The sequence below is a fragment of the Balaenoptera borealis genome, assembly GCF_965194805.1.
Source record: "Balaenoptera borealis genome assembly, chromosome: 6".
Classification (NCBI taxonomy): domain Eukaryota; kingdom Metazoa; phylum Chordata; class Mammalia; order Artiodactyla; family Balaenopteridae; genus Balaenoptera; species Balaenoptera borealis.
In genome coordinates this window covers 67,642,079-67,666,127 of record NC_138863.1, presented here as the reverse complement: position 1 = coordinate 67,666,127, position 24,049 = coordinate 67,642,079, and the positions used below count along the sequence as shown (strand labels likewise).

Below are 24,049 nucleotides of genomic sequence, written 5' to 3'. Positions count from 1 at the left end.
TCAATTATAATCACAGCTTTGCAGAGTAATCTTGTTTTGCTACTTACCAACCAGTGCTGGATGTTATTTTCTAGCTAAGTTTTACTCATACAAATTTCCTCTAGATTAACTGCTCCAAATCCTTGAAAATGATAGCATCTTCTTCTAATGTTTTATACTCTAATAAGAAATGGTTTAAATACTTTATTATAATTATGAAAATTCAAAATATATTATTTGAGTCACAGAATTATAGACACAAATAAGACTGAAGAGAGCATTTAATGAAAATCTCTCCACTATTATATTATAGGTGAGAAAGTAGTGACTCAGAGAGTTTAAATGACTTGCCCAAGATCACACAGCTAGGAAATGGAGAATCCAGGTGGCATGCTTTCCACCACACCAACATGTTGTGCAAAAAAACCACATGATGAAAATTTCTTGGTTAATCCAAACTGCAGTATTAACTGGATAAAGAAGAATCCAAACATAAGGATATAGATTTGATATATGCTATTATACCTTTTCACATTGCCAGTGACTCAGGTAATCTATATGGTCATTATTAATGTACTACTAAGTCTAAATCAAAGTAAAGACTCCAGCTCAAAGCAAAATATTTTTAATTAAATTTGCTTAAGATGAAAGAAAGACATCAAGAAAGATAAGAACAAATGTTGGCAAAATTATCATATACTGTTTTACTGCCAAGTAAAATGTCCCTGGTGAATAAGTAGTCAACTGGATAAGAAAATAAATTAAAAACCTAAAAATTAAAAACAATAAAAAGAGACAGACACTTCTTTTAAAAGACACCCTAATTGTAAGATGTGTCATTTTCAAATAAATTAAACCATGACCTTTGACTTAATGAAATACACTAATAGTTAACCATTAAAAGTCAGGTACAGAAATAAACATTACAGTTTCTAGTGTCACCAAAACCATTCAGAAAGCACAGTGTCAAAATGTGTTTTGGTGCTTTTTTTTTTTCTATACAACAGATTTGATTCTTTAAGGATTTCAATACACGGTTCTTATTTGGTGTATCTACAAGAGAAGTTCAGTATATTCAGCTTTACTTAAATGCTACATTACATGGTGTATTTATTACCTTATAAAATACGATGTGGCAAGTAAGACATAGAAATAAACTTTACAAAAAACCAATAGACAAAATATTTTCACACACAGGACTGACTGCATTAATAATTAACAGAAAGCCTTTTCACAAGGGAACTTAATGGAAAGTTTTTCTTAAGCAAGTAAGCAGAAACTCAATAGAAATGGGTAGAAAACCAGAGGAAAATAAACTGGTGCCATATGTTTTAAACAGTAAAACAATTATATAGTCCATTCAACAATGAAGATGGATGTATTATGAATTATAGTGAAACAAAGAATCTGCTCCTTAGTAAACAAATATAAAACATAATAGCTAGCAGATTGCCTATTGAACTAAAGGCAAAGAGGCCTGAAGTTACAGTAGAAGGGAAAAAAAAAAAAGAAAGAAAAATCTTCAATACAGTCTCTATCACAATGCCCTGAAATCGAGACCAAACTACTTTCACATGGAGCGTTTTTTTACTACAGAGATGTTCTGGCCCAGCTTTTTTTTAAATAGTCTAATTTCAATAATTAGTCTAATTTCAATAATCTATCCTTTAATCACCTATAGCCTCAATGAATTATAGCCTCTCTCAGGATATGTAACGAAAGTTTCCAACACATTAATAAACACAGTAACAGGAAATTAAAAAACGGCAAGAAAAAGAAAAGAAAAAAAAGCACAAGTCACATACCCTTTTCTGTAGAACTATGGGCGTTATTGCAGGCAGAGTGACTCTTCTTGCACTCAAACTCATGCCTGCTCTTAGAGCGATCCCCTCCCGTAGATCATGGACAAAATGAAAGAAATCTTTTACAGTTACTCCTTGGGAATCTCGGGGCTCAGTGCAAAGAAACAACTAGGAAAGTAATAAATGTCACTCTGCTTATGTGATTCCAATCTACCAAAGCCAATTAAGGATGGCTGTGGGACAGGACAAGGCAGCAACCAATCAAAGCCCAGAAAACTCCGCCTTTGTCCTTGGAAACACATTCTGATACTTTTGTTTATGATATTTAAAGAACCAGATTAACAGCCATCTAGTTCACTTAACTTTTTTTTTCCAAAACAGTGCAATTCAATGCCATTCTTTGTTGACTAGGCAGTTATGTCTTTACTTTACTAAAACATTTCAACATATGGCAGATAAGAAACTGTTTACATTGGTCTATTTAAAGTGTATAAATATGCAGATGCACTAAATTTACTTATGCTACTCATAAAAGTGATAAATGGGTAGATTGAAACATATTATATGAGGCACAAAAAATAATCCTGAAGTTAGAATTGGTCCAAAAGTGTTAAACTTTACAAGTCATAATAAAAGGATTTTAATATATATTTATGTATTTCGTCTCCCAAACAGCTAAAATTTCTGTATTATGGACCTTTTAGCTATCCTTGAAGCTACACACTTAACTATTCCTGTTAAATATTACCTTAACAATCAACCTAAATAATACTGTTAAATATAAATGGGGCATAAAACTACAACATATGAATTGCAAATGCTAATGTTTTTTAAAAGCACAGATCTGTGTAATTGAGCATATTTCATTCAATTCAAAGCATTTAAATAATCATGCTCAAAGCATTCTCAAAATTTTAACAACCATTTTGCCTTTTTTCTTACAATAACTAAAAATTGTATTCCAGTATTTTCGAGGGTTGGAGAAGGGTCCATTTCTGGTTAATGAGAAAATTTTCAATAATGTCTAAATAAAGAGTAAGAGAAACACAAAAATGACAAGAAGTATTGCAATATTAAAACTAATCTGAGTTTTCATATTATAAAATCCCTTTGGACCGATTCCTTAACAAGCACCTACTCAGTGCTCTTCAACCAGGACACAGAGAATGACATGCTGCGTTCAGCATGAGGGGAGCTCCCTGTCACTTCTAGATCACAAAGTGGTTGTCGTAGTAACAGGGCAAAATGGGAGATTCTCGGCAACTCAGATACAAACTTTCCATTTCATTATCTAGACTGCTACTGGGCAGAGTTCATTTGGGTGTGTTTTATATGCATGGTGATCTCATATTCCTCAAAAGAAAAAAAGAGACACTACAAACTCTAGGGTTCCCTACTTTGAATTTCAAAACCTACACAGCTCGCTCACAATGGCAGCTGGGGGGGAATTCACTTAATAAAAAAGTCACAGACAGATCTAATTTGTGGGCATTCATTTTATTCTTGTCCTACTAGGTTTATCATGGTCTTTTAAAATAAAACTACCAACAAAAATCTACTAATACTGGGAGGGGAGTCACCATTTGTGAAGGAAAAGATTTTGGTTTAACCTTGAGTCACTTTTTTGGCAGGCACACAATAACAAAGCCCATGGTTACTACATAATTTCAAGTTTATTATCTACAATTTTTCTTTCTTCTTTTCTCAATTTAGGCTTGAATATTACAAAGAAGTGTTATCTCTGGTCTCAGAAAGGGTTCCACCATAATCAAAGCAATTCATTCCACTAAATCATGAGGCAAAGAACCCACTATGTGCCAGGCAGTGTGTTAGGTGATAAGTACATGCTAATGAGTAAGATATGGTCACTGCCTCATAGTGGAATAGAGATACTCATTTTTAAATTAAAAATCACGTTCAGTAAAGGGCTGAGTCTCATTGTGATTAAATGCCAAGTACCAGGGGTGCACCAAGGTAGAAGAAACTACACATCAGAGGTGAGATCACGGCAGGCTTCAAGGAGGAAACGACATTTGCTTTGAAAAGTGATTAAGAGAAAAGAATACGCAGAACTTGATAACTGATGGAGATACAGAGTGAGGTTCTCAAAGCCGACTGCAAGTTTTGAAGTCTAGGCGAATGGGGAGTCAGAGATGCTGTTTTACATCACATGATAGAGCTTTTTAAACACTAAAATGAATCCTTCAAGTCAAAACAATGTCCAGGCTCTATATTCACTACAGTGCAACATACCTGTCCTTAAAAAATATCCTACAGACAGTGAACTGCTGAAGTATGATAGGTCATCTCTTTGGAACTCCTGAAAGTTGAAGTTTATAAATTTTCAGTGAAAACCATGAAGAGGGAAATGTGGCATTTTGTGACTCTATGTTGCCAAAAAGGTCTTTGAAAAAAACTCACATACTCTTTTCACAGTCAGCAGGCTGAAAGACTAATGAGACGACACTCACACTTAATAACAGGCAGAGTCTCATTTTTCAGCGATCTTTTCCACGTGTTCCTAGTGACTGTGCTTTATCTCACTTCCTAGTTATTGTAGACGCTGATTCAAAATTTAACTTTAGCCCATGCTTTTTTTTTTTTTTTTTTTTTACCATTATTATAAATGGCTTGCACCACTCACTAACCTTGTCACCTGAGCCTTAATTTCTTCAGCTGCTGCTAAATGGGGATAAAAAGCTATGGCCAACAATTTGGGGATTGCTATGAGGATCAAGGATATCAGTTTTGTGTACGGTCTGGAAGAGCCCAAGGCAGGTGATGAGAAATACTCCGTGAACTGCTCCTGCAGAGGACTGGGCCGAAGATGCATTCTCCTTAGACTGTATCACAGATCATTATTTCCAAATTAAATTTTGATATAACAGGGTTGCAAACAATATAGCAAGGTCAACAATGAAATACTATAGAATAGCACTGTACATGATTTTGTTCTTTGCTCAACACTTTGATAGAACAAGAGTGAATTTTGTCACTCAAATTATGCATATCAAAGTTTCAATGTGAATTAAGAATAACACAGAAAATAATATATAATAAGTATTATGATGATAATTAATAATATTTAAGTGAGCACCCAGTACGAGCCAGGCATTGAGCTAGTTTTCATTGAATCCTCATGACAACTCTATGAAGCAGGTACTAGCTATTCAATAGATGAGGAAACTGAGGCCAGAAGAGCAGACGGCTAAAAATGGTCTCAGATACAAGTATGTATTGCAAAAACTTATCCAAGTCCACGAAGTACATAAGTCAATCAGCCAAGGTGAACACCACATCTGGCCCTCTCCAAGATACTCTACTATTCTACTCTACAATATTCTCTCCCACATTGTACTATATAATTTGATGTAGTATTAGCATAAAATGTCATCTTCATACCACCCTTGTTTCTGATGTACCTAAGCATTTGTTTTACTAACTCACCTAATAAATAAGCGTTGAGGGCTTTAGTATGTGTAAAGTACTATGCTATTTGCTATGGGGAATTCAAAGGTGATAACTCCTGCGTATCAGAGGAGCTGACACATGGCAACATGTCAACACTTGGTCAAAGCAGTGTACAAGGTGGAATCTGGGCAGAAGAATGCGACATAAGCACCAGCCGACATCTAGGTTCCAAGCCTGCCTTTCAGACCTCTTCTCCCACTCAACATCAACAAAAGCTCCTTGGAGCTCCCTGAAGCGCGTTCGAGTTCCACCTCTTTTTTCATAATGTTCACTCTCTAAAACCCACAAATCTTTTAAGGCCCAAGACCAGTTCCACCTCTTCTGAAAGTTTCATTGAACTCTCATCCTTCAAGCATCTCTCCTTTTTTTTTTTCTTTTCTTTCTTTTTTTTTTTGCACATATTACTTTAGAATTGAGAGGCAGAAAAGGAGGGAGCGACAACAAACACAGAGTGCCTGTCAAGTGTTAGGCACTTTACATATGGTATTTCATTTTATTCTAACAAACCCGTAAAGCAGGCATCATTTGTTCCCATTTTACAGATTCAAACCATATCTATTTTTTCCAGACTATCTCTTTACCCTTCATCATATACCAGTTTAGTCAAGCTTCAGCTACTGTTTTCTATGTGTGAGCACCTTATATCATTTAGAATGTAGGCTCCCTGAAAGTAGGGACATGTGTAATTTCCCTTTAACCATCACTCTGTCACCCTAAGTGTCTTTATACATGGGGAAAAAATGCTATAAGGCACAAGAATGCTTCTTGATTACTAATTCCTACAAATACTTCTTCAGCCAACCAATCGACCAGTCTCCTGCTTTACAGAAAACACAACTTGGTTTGCCCCTCCATTTTCCTCCTGTATATTGTGCTATTGTGCTACCCATTTGGGGTAGCTCATTGCCCCTCCATATTCATTAACTCCCCCAAAGATATAGATCAAAATTGACCCCTCCAAGAAGTCATTCCTCCATCTAAATTATATCATTCCTTGTTTTGTACTTTTTTTTTTAGGACTTAAACTTTTCCATTTCTCATGCCTTTCTCTGCACACACTAATACACTGCTTTGATAGCTAATAAATCCTTTCATAGGCCCCAGTTGTTTGCCTAAGGAGACTATAATCCTTAAGTGTGGGACCCAGGATTTCATCTCCTGTGCTGCTCCCAGAATACCTAGCAGGATGCTCTCTGTACACAGCAGGCATCATGTTCACTCACAATCAATGTGGAAAGACTAGTCACTCCGGTTACATGGTGGACAAGCCCCCTTTCTCGTCTTCACACTTGCTAGCCTTATGATTTAATCTGAACAAAAGCACACAGTCTTCTTCACAGGATCATTTGGATATTCTTTTGCTATCTGACATAGTTCTGTTAGTGGTCAGTAGTGTCGACACTAAATTTAACTGTTGTCCTAAGAACATCGGTTTTAGAAAAATCTTAAAATATTTGGTTATAGCATTTAATAGCAATAAACAGTCTAGATCTTTAGACACAAACTCAGTACCTCTAGTTCTATCGGCTCATATTACTCAAAGACTTTTTGCTTCTCTAGGTATACACAGGGCATCATTCTTTACACTTGATGGGCCTGATCTGATCTTCCTCTATCCTATTTCTCCCCCTCTGCTCTGACAGTTCCTTCCTTCCATCAAAAACGTCTAGGATTTCTTTTTTCTCATATTTATTTATTTTATTTATTTATTTGGTTGCGCTAGGTCTTAGTTGCGGCAGGCGAGCTCCTTAGCTGTGGCTCGAGGGCTCCTTAGTTGCGGCATGCAAACTTTTAGTTGGGGCATGCATGTGGGATCTAGTTCCCTGACCAGGGATTGAACCCGGGCCCTCTGCTTTGGGAGTGCGGAGTCTTAACCACTGCACCACCAGGGAAGTCCCCTAGGATTTCTTACTGATTTAAACTCTGATAGAAAGTTTCCTCTTTCAAAGAAATTACTGAATGACTTATAAGCCTTAGTCATGATAAATATAACCAATCTACAGTTCAGTCAAGTATTTTAAAGGTGCCTATGTATTCTTCGCCTGACATAGCTTTCTAGGAGCATTATGGCTGCCTATCAAGGAGGCATAATGTATTGTACTGTCTACAGGAGGGCAGATGGACACTTAAAAATAACTACAACTATATATTAAGTTCTTTAACTGAGTATAAATAAAGTTCTGGAACCATAAAAAAGAAAGAGCTTACTTTCACCATGAGATAGCAGACAAGTTCCCTAAGTGGACAAAAGATCCAAGAATGAAGGTAATTCCAAGTAATGGAAATATATACAAAGATGAAAAACATGGAAGGAGCTTCCAGACAAGAATGGTCATTCTATGTCACGCTCAGAAATTTGACTCTCATCCTCAAGGGTAGTGATATTTGATAAGATGTGAATTTTACCTCAGTGTGAAAGACAAACTATGGAAGTGACTAGAAGGAAGGAAAACAGAAACAGAGAAATGAGTCCTAAATGAGTCTTAGAGAGAAATGGAAATTACCAGATTAGAAGGAAGTCAAGATTTCAAAGATGACAAGGAAGTAGAAACACAGATTCAAGTGGCCAAATACATTAACAAATATAAATAAAATTATAATTTTTCCCTGTATTTGAGCTTCCAACATAAATTATAATTAACAAAAGTATAGGCTATAAAAAGATAAATGTCTTACCTACACTCTTCAAATTTCATATACTTTAAGGTTCTCTTTAGAAAAATAGTTAAATCAAGAAAGCAGACAGAAAACAAGCACCTAACTTTCTTCATGCCCCCAAAACCTTAAAATGACAAGAAGGAGAAGAAGGAGGAAGAGAAAGAAAATAAAGAGATAATTTCCTTGCTAAGAAAGAAGAAATCATTTCTTTTTTTTGCCATGCTGGGATATAAGAAAGGTACCTTCAGTATACCATAAATTAAAAGAATCTCTAGAAGCTAGAAATCATTGGGATTAGACTGATAAGAGCACAAGAAATTATAGCCAGAATTTGTGTATAAGAGAAAAGATGGTGAAGACAGATCCAGAGAACTTAGGTTTAGAGTATATTTAGAGAAAATATAAGGTCATCTTAAATACTATATAAATACTTAAGAGAAAAGGAATGTAGAGGATGAGGCAACCCAGAACTTCCAAACATTACTGTAATAAACAAAGCTAACAACTAATAAACAGTATAGAAGATAAAGTTGAGAAAATGTCTCTCACAATGTGAAGGGAAAAGTCAAAGAAACGAAAAGAAAAAGAAACCATGGAGGAACAATCTAAAAAGATCAACACACATAGAATATGAGTTACAGAAAGAGTAAAAAAAGAAAGCACAAGGAATAAGAAAGAAAAGACAGAAGTTCCCTGAGCTGAATAAAGTTACAAATTTTAAACTAAAAGTGCCCCCGGATGGCTAATTTGAACAAAAAAGTAGTCATGTTAGACAAATAGTGGGAAATGTGACAAATTCAAAGAGAAAAGATAAAATCTCTAACACTTCCTGAGAGAGGAATTATCATTTACCTGCAAGGTATGAGAATCAGACTGGCATCAAAATATTATCCAGTTTCTCAATATCCCCCATGAACATAGGCACAAAAATCCTTAAAAAATAATGGAAACAGGGCTTCCCTGGTGGCACAGTGGTTGAGACTGTGCCTGCCAATGCAGGGGACACGGGTTCGAGGCCCGGTCTGGGAAGATCCCACATGCCGCGGAGCAACTAGGCCCGTGAGCCACAACTACTGAGCCTGTGCGTCTGGAGCTTGTGCCCCGCAGCAAGAGGGCCGTGACGGTGAGAGGCCCGTGCACCGCGATGAAGAGTGGCCCCCGCTCGCCGCAACTGGAGAAAGCCCTCGCACAGAAACGAAGACCCAACACACCCAAAAATAAATAAATAAATAAATTTATTAAAAAAAATAAATAAATAACGGGAAAAAAAGGAGGTCAGAAATCCATTTTTGCAGGAACACCATACCTCTGTAGCAGTGGGAAGTCATTATATTAAGAAAACTTTCACACCTTCCCATATCCCTTAGCTTAGAAGAATTAAAGACTGAAAATAAAATTCAAACACAAAAAAGGAAAAGTCTTTTTAACTTAGTACTTAAACTGTGACTGTCTTCCTCATGAACCTCCCACAAATATGTTCCAAGAAAAACCCACTGCTTTGAAGATGAATAACAAAACAGAACCATCATCGAATCTGTACAAACATACTATGAATGGGAAGAAAGGAGAAAAGGCACAGGAAAAACAAATGGCAGATGAGGACTACTTGCAAGAAAAGCACTGCCAAAGAACAGATAAAATTTAAGATCATACATTAAACCAAGAACAAAAAATAATTAATGGGGGGCTTCCCTGGTGGCACAGTGGTTGAGAATCTGCCTGCCAATGCAGGGGACACGGGTTCAAGCCCTGGTCTGGGAAGATCCCACATGCCGCAGAGCAACTAGGCCCGCGAGCCACAACTATTGAGCCTGCGCGTCTGGAGCCTGTGCTCTGCAACAATAGAGGCCGTGATAGTGAGAGGCCCGCGCACCGCGATGAAGAGTGGCCCCCACTTGCCGCAACTGGAGAAAGCCCTCGCACAGAAACGAAGACCCAACACAGCCAAAAATAATTAAATAAATTAATTTTTAAAAAAAATTAATGAAGCAAAATCGTATCTGTTCACATACAAAGCAGACAATTAAAAGGATAGAGAAGAAACACCAAGACAGTAAGAGGAGATGAAACATCAGCTAGCAGAGCTCCAAAGATTTAATTGCTATGTATTGAAATCCATCAAAGTCGAGGTAATAGATGACAGATACAAAAATGCAACCAAAGAGAGAAGAAAACTGTTTTAAATTTAAGAAGTATTAGAAACAGAGAACTAAAGACAAGTAAAAGAGATCTATACATGTGTAACTGGAATCTCCCCAGAAGAAAATCAAAACAATGGAAAGGAATAAATATATAAAAATAAAATATAAGAAAACTTTTTATAATAAAAATACTACTGAAATCTGAAATAGATATATAGATATACATATATATGTATAACTGAAATCACTTTGCTGTACACCTGAAACTTACACAACATTGTAAATCAACTATACCTCAATTAAAAAAAAAAAAGATTAGAGGGGCACATCAGAAACTCATTCCATACAAAGTTTACTTCTAAAAGAATTTAAGTATTTTCCTCTTAATAGGCTCTGATAGCCATATATTATTTTGCTCTGAAACGAGGGTTCAACATTCCACTAAAGGCGTGTTTCATACTCTGTTGAGAGAAGGACATCGTCATACTTTACGACTAAGATAAAATACGTCAGTGTACTTTAGGGAAAAGCAATATAAGAGTTCCACTGTCTGAAAATAAGAATAGAGTTGTGCAGTGGGTTGGTCTATTATCCCAACATGGAGAATTAAGCTACTTGTGTAATGTTCATTGATAATTTGTCCACAGCTTAATAGGTATTTAGCAATACACTAGGAACAATAGTAAGCATATGCGATATTTTGTAAAAATTTATTAGTGTATTTCTAGCTATAAAATACAGAATGTAGAAGTCCATATAGAGTGGTGTGAAAGCTTCAGTTGTAGTGTAACAGTAGGGAAATTTCAAACAAGATTTTAGGAAAAGGGTGACGACTATCACTCCATTCCTTATATTTCTATTGAGGGATGCATATTTTACTATACTCAGTTAACCTCTTCATTCTCTTCCACAGTCTTTCTTTCCTCTACAGAAGAATGAGTAAGTTACAAAATAGGTAACAATGAGTTTAAAAAAAAAAAAACTGTATTAATTTAGCTCAAACAATTGGCTCCATCTTGCATACCTTGCCTGCCACACTGACCAATAAATGGACATTGAGCTCTTTACCCTCACATGGCAAACACAGTCGTAACTGAACCTAGGTTATGTCTCTCAAGACAAGACTGAAATGTTATTTCCTTCTTGTAATCTTATTTTCAGACCTGACAAGGTTTGACGCTGGCCACTGGTACCCTATCATTCCCCGAAAGATTCTGCAGACCCATTTCACTCAGATGTGGGAGTCAAGGTCTGTTTTGTATGAAAAGTGAGTGGGTAGCTGGGAAACGAATAGAAAGTTCAAGTTTTCCTTATGGTCTATATTGATTTCCCTATTCCAAATTTACTACTAATAAATCTGAAACACTATTTTAATGCTTAAAACATAAAATAAAATACATATTGAAGGGCACATGTCCCCAGAGAAACTCATTTTAATAGTCAACAGTAAAATGCCCTACTTTATTGGACTTGAAATTTACAGAATGCTTTGGACATCAAGGCAAAAAAGCCCCAGTAGCTCATTAGGGGGAAATCAATCTGTTGCAGTATTTCTCCACAATAACATTCAACAAGTTTCAGTGGACACCACTGTCTTTTAGTTACTCCACTGGATGGAGTAATGCTCATGAAATCCTTGGGGAAAGAAAATAGAAATGAGATTTTTTTAATCTAGCAAAACTCATTGACTGTAAAGGTAACAGACAATATTCAAAAGTTTTGAACATATGAAAGCACATAAAATCTTGTTCCCATGGAACCTTCTTGAGGCATTTACTAGGAGATAAATTGCAGTCATCCGAGAGCCAGCTGGAAAATTCAAAGTAAAAGGACTATAATAAATATCAAAACTAATTATGGGACTAAATCCCTATGTAATTATGTTGCTATAATAAAATATAAGTAATATAAGCCTTAAAATGCAGAAATGATAAAAGAAACATGGAAAGATAAAAGCTGAAGGAGGAAAAACATGGAATGTTACTGAGATCAAAAGATATTATTTTAAAACTGATAAATCACAGGAGAATTTAACTAAATTATTTTATAATGCTAAAATCAGCTGGTAGAAAATGGAGGAGGAAGAAGAAAAATATTAATTTTATTATTGCTCCTTAGAGGGGATTAATAGATAATGTTTAAAGAAATAAGAGGTTGAAGGGTTTCCATGTAGTTATAGTCATAATGATAACAGAAATATAAACCTTTCTAATTAAAAGAACACAATGCTAAGAAGGTAGAACACCTTGTAAATTTTCTTCAAAACCTATAAATTTTAAAACATAATATAAAATAGTATAACAGTATTAGCACCAAACTTTTATGTTATCTCAATAAATGTTAGAGAGCCAAACTTACCTACTGAAAGAAAACAAACTTTCCATTTGAATCATAAAGCAGATTCCACTCTATTCGGTGGGAAAGAGACTCCTATAACCCAGTGACTGAGAAAGTTTGAAAACAAAGAATGTGGTGGGGGTAAGGGGAGGGGGGGTGGGCGAGAAAGAAAAAAATGAAAGAAGGGAAGGAGGGATGGAGAAAGAACAGAGGGAGGGAGGGAAGGAAAGAATACAGTGGTCAATATCATGCAAGACTGAACTCAGGACAGAAAAGCACTAAACAAGCAATGAAGAAAACTTTAATGCTAAAAGATGTGATTCACAATAAAAAATATATTGGTTATGAATGTCTAGGTGTCATACAATACACATAGGTACAGGAGTTATAAGGAAAATCGGATAGAGACACACTATTAATAGACTACTATCCAACCCTCTCAAACCATGATGAACAGGTGTATTAAAAAGTAGATATAAATATGAAAAATATAAATAGGCTAATATAAACAACAAAATAGATTTAACTGTTACATTTTTAATTCTAATGTTAAGTCAGAGAATATAACTTCTCTTTAAGAAAATGCTTAGGGCTTCCCTGGTGGCGCAGTGGTTAAGAATCTGCCTGCCAATGCAGGGGACACAGGTTCGAGCCCTGGTCTGGGAAGATCCCACATGACGCGGAGCAACTAAGCCCGTGCGCCACAACTACTGAGCCTGAGCTCTAGAGCCCGCGAGCCACAGCTACTGAGCCCGCGTGCCACAACCACTGAAGCCCGCGTGCCTAGAGCCTGTGCTCCGCGCAAGAGAAGTCACTGCAATGAGAAGCCCGCACACCGCAATGAAGATTAGCCCCTGCTTGCGCAACTAGAGAAAGTCCGTGCGCAGCAACGAAGACCCAATGCAGCCAAAAATAAATAAATAAAATAAATACATTTATTAAAAAAAATTAAAAGGTTAAAAAAAAAAACTTGGTCCCATTTTAGGTCACAGATAAAACCCCAATAAATTCTAATAGTGTAAAGAATGCAGACAACAGTTTCTGATCACAGTACAATAAAATGAAAAATTACTAATAAAATCTGGGGTTAGGAAAAATTTTAAGACTCTTTACATAACTCTCCAAAGAAAAAAATAAAAGTTGAAATTGCAGAATATCTATATAATACTACTACTACTGGGCTTCCCTGGTGGCGCAGTGGTTGAGAATCTTCCTGCTAATGCAGGGGACACGGGTTCGAGCCCTGGTCTGGGAAGATCCCACATGACGCGGAGCAACTGGGCTTGTGAGCCACAATTACTGAGCCTGCGCGTCTGGAGCCTGTGCTCCACAACAAGAGAGGCCGCGATAGTGAGAGGACCGCGCACCGCCATGAAGAGTGGCCCCCACTTGCCACAACTGGAGAAAGCCCTCGCACAGAAACGAAGACCCAACACAGCCATAAATAAATAAATAAATAAATTTATTTTTAAAATAAATAAATAAATAATACTACTACTAATAAGAATAATGAATTTAATGAAAACACTACACATCACATCTTTTACTGCTAACAGTTCTCACACTATAATTCATAGCCTTAAACACATATCTATTAATAAACAAGAATGAAAATAAATTCATTAGTATCCAAAATTTAGAAAATATCATTAAGTTAAATCTGAGGAAAGCAGAAAGAAGAAATTTAGTAAAAATAAAAGTAGAAATTAAAACTTGGAAAAAATGCAAAATGTAGAACTAATAAATAAATCCAAGATCTGATCTTTGGGGGGAAAAAATAAAATAGATAAATAGTGAAACAAATCAAGGGGGAAAAAAGGGAAAGTAACAATATATAAAATAAGAAATAATACTAGAGAAATGAAGAAACAATTAAAAGAATATTAAGAGGGGCTTCCCTGGTGGCGCAGTGGTTGAGAATCTGCCTGCCAATGCAGGGGACACGGGTTCGAGCCCTGGTCTGGGAAGATCCCACATGCCACGGAGCAACTAGGCCCGTGAGCCACAACTACTGAGCCTGCGCGTCTGGAGCCTGTGCTCCGCAACAAGAGAGGCCACGATAGTGAGAGGCCCGCGCACCGCGATGAAGAGTGGCCCCCGCTCGCCGCAACTAGAGAAAGCCCTCGCACAGAAACGAAGACCCAGCACAGCCAAAAATAATAAATAAATTAATTTAAAAAAAAAAAAAAAAGAATATTAAGAAAATACTTCCCACAATTTTATGTAAATAAAATCTGGATGAAATTGATAATTCTCTAGGACAATATAATTTATACATATTGAATCCAGCAAACAGAAAATTCAAAGACATTAATTACGATAGAAGAAAGACAGCAAGTTGTCAAAGAGCTATTCCCCAAAAAGGTAGGCCACTACAGATAGTTTATTTTACAGAGAAATTCTACATAATCTTTAAGGAACAGATGATGTCTCTGCTTTTCAAAATGTTTCAGAGTAAAGAAAATGTGTAATTATAGCCAAGAAAGTTAGAAGAACAAGATCAATGAGTGTCTTTCTATACCTGACATACCTAACATAATATAAAAAGGCAGTCATCCAATTTTTAAAAAGTTACCTACAGATCCATGTGTATATGCAACAGTTGGTACTGAAAATCAAGGGAGAAAGGATGAGATACTCAAAAAAGACTGACTCTACCCATTTGAGTAACAAAGGATATTCTTTAACCTGATACTAAAAGGGACTCCAAAATTAGAAAACTAAAAAGAAATTCCCAAAATTTCACTAATTTAACTAATTTATATACGTTAGAAAAAATAACCAAAGAATTTTAATAATCTAGACCTCGAAGCCATAAAAAAATTCAACAAATTAAAATTCGAACACCAGGCACAGATTGAGAGAATATGTGTACAACACATTTAAGAGAGGACTAATACTCAGAATATACAAAGAGTTCCTAAAAATTAACAGAAAAAATAAATACCTCCCAAAATAAAAATGAACCAAAAGGCAGATATGAACACACAATTCACATACACATGAACAAACATATTACACCACTGAATATAAAAACTTGAAAAAAATATTCAGTCTCACTAGTAACCAAAAGAAACATACATTAAAATAAGGCACTTTCACTACTGGACAAATATTTTAAATATTGATCATGTCAAATGCTGGCACAAGTGTTAGGAAGAAAGTGGTACTGTCAGACATAAAAGAAAGTAGAATAAATGGGAATAGACTTTAAGGAATGAAATCTGGCAGCATCTATAAAAACCTTGAGAAGCCACGCCTTTTGATATAACTACTCCTTTCCTGATTCTCTAGACTAACTAGCATAAACATTAGAAAGGCATCTGGAAGAATGTTCATTGTATCACTGCTTACAAGAGAAAAATTTGGAAACAACTCATGTATTGAAAATGGTTACATATTAATAAAATATATTGCATTCAGTCTATGCACTAGTAGGTAGCAACTGACAGAACTAACAAACAGATTAACAAAAAAGATTGCAAAAACATAATGTTGAATTTTTTTAACTAGAGAGCAATAATTTAGTATGACCCCATTTGTGTAAAAAACAAAGAAAATACCTATACTTTCACATATACACATGTGTCAGTAAACCCATAAGAAAAAAAAAAAAACCTAAAAGAATCCATGCCAAATTTTTAACAATCTTGATCTCTAGGGAAGAAAGTGAGATTGAGGAGACCTGTGATCGCGAAGTGGTTATTTTTAATGTATTTAATTTTTTATAATATTTATAGTTCATGTACTATTCATGTAAAACTTAAAATGTAAAGAGCTATAAGATTATTCAAGTTAAAGTTCAAGTACTTAGTAAAAGTAGAGTGTCATGAGCTCTGACTGCTCAAATATTGACAAGGACTCCTTAAGAATACTTACTACACTCCTTACTTCTGAGCAATTATCTCTGGTATTAGCATTTAATGCATTCTATGATATGTTACCCATTTCTTTAAAATATATTGTATTTAGGAAGTACACGTTACTTATAACAATCAGTAAATATCAGAATTATCTGTGAGGTCATCTGTAACTTAGTACCCAGGAATCCTTTTTAAATGCCTCTGGTCAAATGGTCATTTAGCACACCTTGAAAACCTCTAACTGTGTATAGAAAGATAGTAACTGCTGTGTGTTTATAACTTTGTACCCCTGTACCCATCAGGTTCCCAGCAGGTTCTTATTAACTATTGGCTAAATGAAGGAGTGCTCTAGTTGTTAGGTTAGAACTTTCTTCCCTGAATTTCCTGTCTGCCTCTCCCCTCAAGCAAGTGCAACAACTCCATTTTAAAGAGAAAATATGTAATATGAGCCCCCAAATATATTTTTACAGACACACCCATGTCTTGCACATGTTCTACCTTCCTTGTTTCCAATTAAATTAGAAAATGGTCCTTTCTATCCTTGGCAGGCTGAATAATGCTCCCCTCCATCAAAAAAAAAAGAAGTCCACATCCTAATCCCCGGAATCTGTGGTTCTGTATGTATTAGCTTACATGATAAAAAGGACTTTGCAGATGTGATTAAGTTAAAGATCTTGATAACCGAAAATTATCCTGAATTATACAGGTGGTCTCAAGATATTCACAAGGGTCCTTACAAGGCGAAGGTAGGGAGGGTCAGCGTCAGAAAAAGTGATGTGCCAACGGAAACAGAAATGAAGAGATGTAAAAACAGAAGCAGGGGTCAGTGATGTGGGACCAAGAGCCAGATGCTAGAGAAGGCAAGTAGATGGAGTCTCCAGAAGGAAAAAGGCTGACACCTTGATTTTAGCCCAATGACCTGGTTTCAGATTTCCGAAATTGTAAGATAATAAATGTGTCTTGTTTTGAGCTACTAATTTTTGCTGTAGTTTGTTACAGCAACAATAGGAAACTAATACATCCCCCTTTCTCTCCAGTTTCCTAGGAGCCTTATGTTATGCTCTTTTCTTTCTTCTGTATATTTAATTTTTTTCAACCAGATTTCTCTCACTGGCTTTTAAACATACTGAAGCCCCTAGATTTAAAAATAAAAGATACTAAAATTTCTCTCCAGCTAAAATATCATTTTTTCTTTTACCAACAAACTTCTCCAACTATAATCTAAGGCTTCTACTCTGAAGGACTTAATCCAACCCTCTTACCAATGATCTCCTTGAAGTTAAGTAAAATGAACATTTTCATCCTCCTTTCTATTTGCCCTTCAGCATATGTGAACATTCTTGGCTAGCTTCTCTCTGTTGACTCTCATTTGGCCAGCTCACTCTGTCCAAAAACTTCAGTCACCACCATATAAGCAGATGCCCACATACTCACATCTCCTGCTCCGATATCTCTGTGAAGCAACAGACTCATGTATTTAATTGGCTATTTGATATCCCCATTTGGATGACTCAAATGCACCTTATACTCAAAAAGTCCAAATCAAACTCACAATGTCACCATCTGACACCCAAATCTGGTCTTCTTCTAGTGTTTCTAGCTCAGTGAATGGCACTACCATCCATCTATTCAGCTGCAACAGCCAGAAATTTGGGCGTAATTTTGGACATGCCTCATTGTTCACACCTCATATCCATTCTATCACCAAGTCTTGCTAATTTTACTTTGCAAATATCTCCAAAATCAATCCACTTATTTTCTTCTCTTATAGTTCATTCTAGGAATTAAGCGGAAGCTTCAGATCTCCACACACCTCCTCTTCCACACTGTTATCATAATAGCTAATAGGAGAATACAGAACTTTATGTCCTGGTAGAAGGATTCTCCCTCCTTACAGTTTCCCCATGAGTATCTGTCTGAGAGTCCCTCAAAATAATCTCTTTATGCACTTTTCCCTGTTTACGTCAGCTACTCCAAGCCCAGAACTCCCAGGTCATCCATCCTCAGTCCCCATATTCTCTGGATCAGTACCTCACCTCCTTGTCACCCCACACTTTCCCAACTGCTGAAATCCTTTTACTATGCCTCTGGATCTCACAATTAATCATGAACAAAATCCCACAAAATTTAATCTCTTCCCTCAATTTTGCCTTCATTCTAACTGAACTCTCACTATCACTGAAGATCACTGTTCCACACTTCTCATGGCCCAGAGGTGGGCAGAGGTTCTTCTTGATCCTCATTGTTATTTTTAGACATATCTTCCTTCCTCTTTTCTAAATTTGCCTAGCTTTAAATCTTCTACCATTAAACTATACCACCCATTATTCCTCCTTGTGGCAGTTGTCTTTGGTCATCTCAGATACTCTCATGAATGGATTGAGGTTATCCATCCAATCAGAGACTAGAGTGAACAGCCTCAGGAAGAAGGCGACTTCTTTAAAACTTCTTCAATTTTTATACTCAATGTCCAACATCTGATTTAAAAAGTCAACTGGCATACAAAAAAAACAGGGCAGGGGGAGAGAGGAGGAAACACCATACAAAAAGATCTAGATATTGGATCAGATATGGACTTCAAAATAATTGTAAATAATGTGTTCAAGAAAATAAATGACAAAATGGAGAATTCACAAAAGAACTCAGATCTATAAAAATAAATAAAATAGATATTCTAGAAGTGTAAAGTACAATAATAAAACAAAAAACTCAAAATATGGCTTTAATAGCAGGTTGGATATAGCCAAAGAGAAGATTAGTGAACTGGAATATCACAGTAAAAACATTCAATTGATATAAGAAGAGCAAAGAGAAAGGAAAAAAGAGCAAAAGGTATATATGAGGCAAAGAAAAAAAGATCATGAGGTCAGCAGAGAAAGAACTGGGAAAAAACAATATTTAAATAACTTTCTTCATATGGTCAAGATACTCCAAAACTGAGGAACACCATTAAGTCAAAAAACTAAGAAGCACTACACATGCCAAGCAGATAAATATTTTAAAATAATAATAATAACTAGGTTCACCTAAAGACAAAGGGAAATCTTAGAAGCAGCCTGAGACAGCAAACTATCTTTGAAAAATCAGTAATAAGATTGACAGATAATGTCTTAACAGAAATGATAGAAGTCAGAATACAATGAAAAGACAACTGTGAAATGTTAATAGAAAGTAAAGCCAACCTAGCATGTTACACCCAGTGAAAATACCCTTCAAAACAGAGACACAGAAAGAAAACCAGAGATAATCTGTCACTAGCAGAACAGCTTTAAAATAAGTATAAGAGGGAATTCTTCAGGCAAAAGAAAATTGATTCCAGATTTTTTTTTAAATGCAGAATGCAAGGAAGAGCAATGAAAAAGGTAAATATACTGGTAATTCAAAATGAATTTTGAATAAACATATTAATGCCTTATTAAGTTTAAAATATGTGTAGAATTAAAATATATGACAACATTAACACAAAGGATGGAAGGGCAATAATAGAGTCAACTGGTCTGAGTAGTGATAACAGTACCACTTCAAGGAGTCAAGGATGCATGTTACAAAGTCTAGGATAATCACAAACGGAATAGTAAAATAGTGTAAACCTACAAGCTAATAGGGTGAAATAGTTAAATAATTTTAAAATACTTCATTAGTCCAAAAGAAGGCAGGAAACAAAAAATAAGGAACATAAAATAGGACAAATAGTAAAATGTAAATGTAAAAAACATTAAAATTGACATAATTTCTTAATAGATTTTCTGACTGTAAACATTCTAGATAAATTCAATAAAGTGGAGCTTTTCTTATTTGAGGGAGTTTCCTTCTTTACTGGTGCTGAAAATCATACTTGTTTTGCCTCCCTGTGAATATACATGATTAGGTGACCTCATATGCACTTATGCATTATAATCAATTCTATATTAGTACCCAGAGTTTGAAATGAATTACATTGAATTCAATTTATAAACTATGAAAGGTTTAACCCAATTTCAATTTCCATCATATTTTTATTTTAAATAAGAAATTTTTATTCAGCCCAATAATAAAAGAATTTTTTTCTATCTATGAATTGTAACTTAGTTATGCTCTGCAATGAGATGAACTGACATTTACAAAACTATTACTAATACTAATGTTGTGATATTAGGTTTAAAGTTAATCCTAATTTTCTTAGGGCACTTAAATGCACTCAAAAGCTTCCTTTAAAAAGTGAAACCACGTATTACCACATCTCTGGGTTATGCTGAGAGACTCAAAGGAAGACAACCTATTTTTGAACCCCAACGCTACCACTTGGTAGTGTGACCTTTTTTTTTTTCTTGAAGTCACAGGTTATAATTTTTTTTTTTTGTAAATGTATTTATTTATTTATTTTTGGCTGCGTTGGGTCTTCGTTGCTGCGCACGGGCTTTCTCTAGTTGCAGTGCTCAGGGGCTACTCTTTGTTGTGGTGCACGGCCTTCTCATTGCAGTGGCTTCTCTTGTCGTGGAGCACGGTCTCTAGGTCCGTGAGCTTCAGTAGTTGTGGCACGCGGGCTTCAGTAGTTGTGGCTTGCGGCTCTAAAGTGCAGGCTCAGTGGTTGTGGCGCTCGGGCTTAGCGGCCCCGCGGCACGTGGGATCTTCCCAGACCATGGCTCGAACCCATGTCCCCTGCATTGGCAGGCAGATTCTCAACCACTGCGCCACCAGGGAAGCCTTGATAGTGTGATCTTGAACAAGCTATTTCTCAGTGCCTCAGTTTCCTTATAATAAGAGTATATGAAAATATTATACATATTAGCTGCTATTATGTGTTGTTGCTAATACCATTAGCATTAAGTTGGAAGACTTGAGTTTTGGCCCCAGGTCCTCTACCAACTCTCAGAGCATCTATCCTTCTCTGCAAAGTGAGGTAGTTGTACAAAATGGTCCTTAAGTATTTTTCCATTTACAAGGGGGAAAAAACTAACATAAACTTGAAAACACACTCATTTCCTGAAAGAAACAAAAATATTTGTATGTTATCAGAGGGATGATTAGATGTAAGTCCCTACAATTTAAAATTTCTTTCCAGAAGACTTAAGTGTTTTCCTCTTAAGTACTGTCATCATCGCAAAAATTCAGAGGAATATGTTGACTTGCCACAAATCAAGGCCACCCTGCTGACTGAAGACAGAAAATTATAGCTGCTCTTTCCCCAAATATTATAAGTCACACATAACAAATTACCAGGTAATGTCTTGCTCTACTCCACTTCTTCACAGCCATTAAGAAACTGCTAGTGCATTTATAAAAGTTACATACTTACTTACAGGGAATGCTGCTACTTAAAGAATAAGATACTTCATATCTTCAATTTCATCAGTGGAAAAGAAGTTAGAAGAGAGGATGCATTTTGAAATAGAACTCAACTCTCAGCAGATTTATTATGGTCAATCCCAAGCAACAAGTCAGTTTATTTCCAAACTATGTCCACAGGCAAAACAAGTTAGATGGTATAAGAAATTTCATTAAAATGCACAATATTTTCAGTCACAAGCAGTATTATATCTGATTTTCATTTTTCTTCACGAAGACTCTTAAAAGGAGAAGGATTAAAAGCTGAGTAAATATTTCCCAAATATCTGACCGTATTCCTGTCTCATTAGCAAGTGCTTATAGCTATTTATAAAAATCAAGAAGTGATCATATAAATGATTTTTTTTTAAATCGCTAATCAAAATAGTCAACAAGGCACAACTTTGGTCACCAGTCAGCTCCATCAAAAAACAAAACAAAACAAAACAATCTCCAAATCTATTTTCCTCCATGTAAAACATTACAATGCAGCATTACTATAATGCATCCATTCATTTAATCATTCAACCATATTTACCAAGCACAGGTTACAAAAGAGGCATTGTTAGACCTTAGTAAATCACAGATGAATATGACGTAGTTTCTACCTAAAGTCACTTCAGTGCAGTATGTTAGGTGCTATAAGAGATGTACAAATTCTGTGCTTCGGGCCATATAGAGAAAGAGTTGCAGAGATTGCCAGAGGCTTGGCAAAGGAAGAAGCTCTGGAGTTGGACCGTAAAAGAGAAGGATTTCACTAGAATAAATAGGAGGCAGGGAGAATTCTAGGCAAAGGGAACAGCATGGGATAGATTTGGGAAACAGAATAATGTATTTTAATTAGAATGAGTATGTAGAGAATAGTAGGATATAAGATTGGAAAGTTTCACTGGAGCCAGTGTTTTGGACAACTTGAAAATTAAGTTTAAGAACTTGATGTTAACTTTGTAGGCAATGGGGATCCAATGAAGATTTTTAAGGAGTGGTGACATGACCAGAGCTCTTCTTCTGGGAAGATTAATCTGGCAGGCGTTCATCAGCTGAATCCATACGGAAATACTATAGATCCCACAGCTTTCTTGTATAGACTTCTACCTTATAACAAACGGGGTCGCCTTGTTATTTAACATTCTATCTCCCATTTCAACATATACTTTGACTCTTTTCTCTGTATTTGCCATATAACACAGCTACGCTATCCAAAGAAGCCTTCAGAAATGAGCCAGTGCTACCTTGAGGAAGACCAGAGTCATGTCCAATAACCTTCATGCTAAAAACAGCCCAGACATCACTTTAAGAGCCAGAAGTCTATATTTAGATTCAAGTGCCTTGATCAAAACGATAAGCTCAGAGGAACAAGGCATCTGCAGGAGAAAAAATAATTACCATTTTGGGTACTAGCCTCCTGGGGATTATAATTTCCACTTTATAATAATGCAATTGATGATCAAAGATGTTAGAGGTTAACTAGCTCAAAACCACAAGGCTGACATAATGCTTGGCAAAATTTGGGCCCAGAAGGGAAAAACAGAAGAGAGAAAATAATGAAACACGTAATGTTCTCTTAGCTGAAGAAAAGACTGTGAACTTGAGATTAAATGAACCTACCAAGTACAGAGCAGGAATAGTGGGGTTTTTAAGACAATTTTTAAACATATTTTAGTGAAATATCATAACCCCAACAATAAGAGAAATAGTCCATGCTTTGAATATACCACTAGTCTACCACAATAGATTAATATATTCAAAGTTCTGAGAGTAAACTTATTTTGAACTTAGAATTCTATACCTAGCCAAATAGTTAAACACGAGTGAGGGTCAAAGGAAGACATCCTTAAAAACAGGGCCCCTTTCGCTATTAATTATAGATGAATACCCTTTCTGTTTCAGGTGTGGTGCCAGGCATTCATTATTTCAGGTGAACTACTCTGTCCAAGACAGTTTTTCTACATGAAAGAGTTTTCTTACAGTTAATTAAAAATTTTAGTTTATTGGAACACCGTATTCCCCAAACAGGCTTAACTCCAATATGTCTATAAATGAGGTATTTTTTAATACTAGGATTGACACAATAATGTAATATTGTTTATATGTACCAACTCTCATACCACAGACAGACAAATAACAAATAACTAATGACAATAAAGAAAAGGAAGGAAGGAGACCCAGGGAGTCAGTAAGTTGAAATTCCAACAAACAATTCAAGGCAAATATCTTTACTCATTTTTATTTTCTCCAATTCAGAGTCTGCTAACCTCCCCGAAGAGAGACTCTATTTAGGATTATCTTCCAAAGTTTCATTCTAGATATCAGGACCGACTGTGAAGAAAACTGTACCTGACATAAAAGTTTTCTCATACAAAATGGGGGTACCATGGAATCGCTGCAGACAACACTAGAAGGAGGTGAGCTCACGAAGGAGCTCTTCAGAGATGGTGTTTGTCATGGCAACTTCTGATATAAACATCCAGTTCCAGAGACAGTCCGTGCATTT

General features: G+C 35.8%; 1 protein-coding gene across 9 annotated transcripts in view; it reads right to left on the bottom strand.

Annotated features, from left to right (window-relative positions):
* GRB14 (growth factor receptor bound protein 14) overlaps nucleotides 1-24,049 on the bottom strand; it is a 177,117-nt gene that overhangs the window by 66,771 nt on the left and 86,297 nt on the right. The window contains exon 1 of one of the 9 annotated variants that reach the window (XM_082395321.1): nucleotides 1,785-2,854. The exons of 7 other annotated variants lie outside the window; for them this stretch is intronic. In XM_082395321.1, the coding sequence (XP_082251447.1) occupies nucleotides 1,785-1,847 (63 nt within the window). In that variant the 5' untranslated portion in view covers nucleotides 1,848-2,854. Of the gene's footprint in view, nucleotides 1-1,784; nucleotides 2,855-24,049 lie in introns of those variants that run through there. One more of the 9 variants, XM_082395323.1, reaches the window with a different exon arrangement.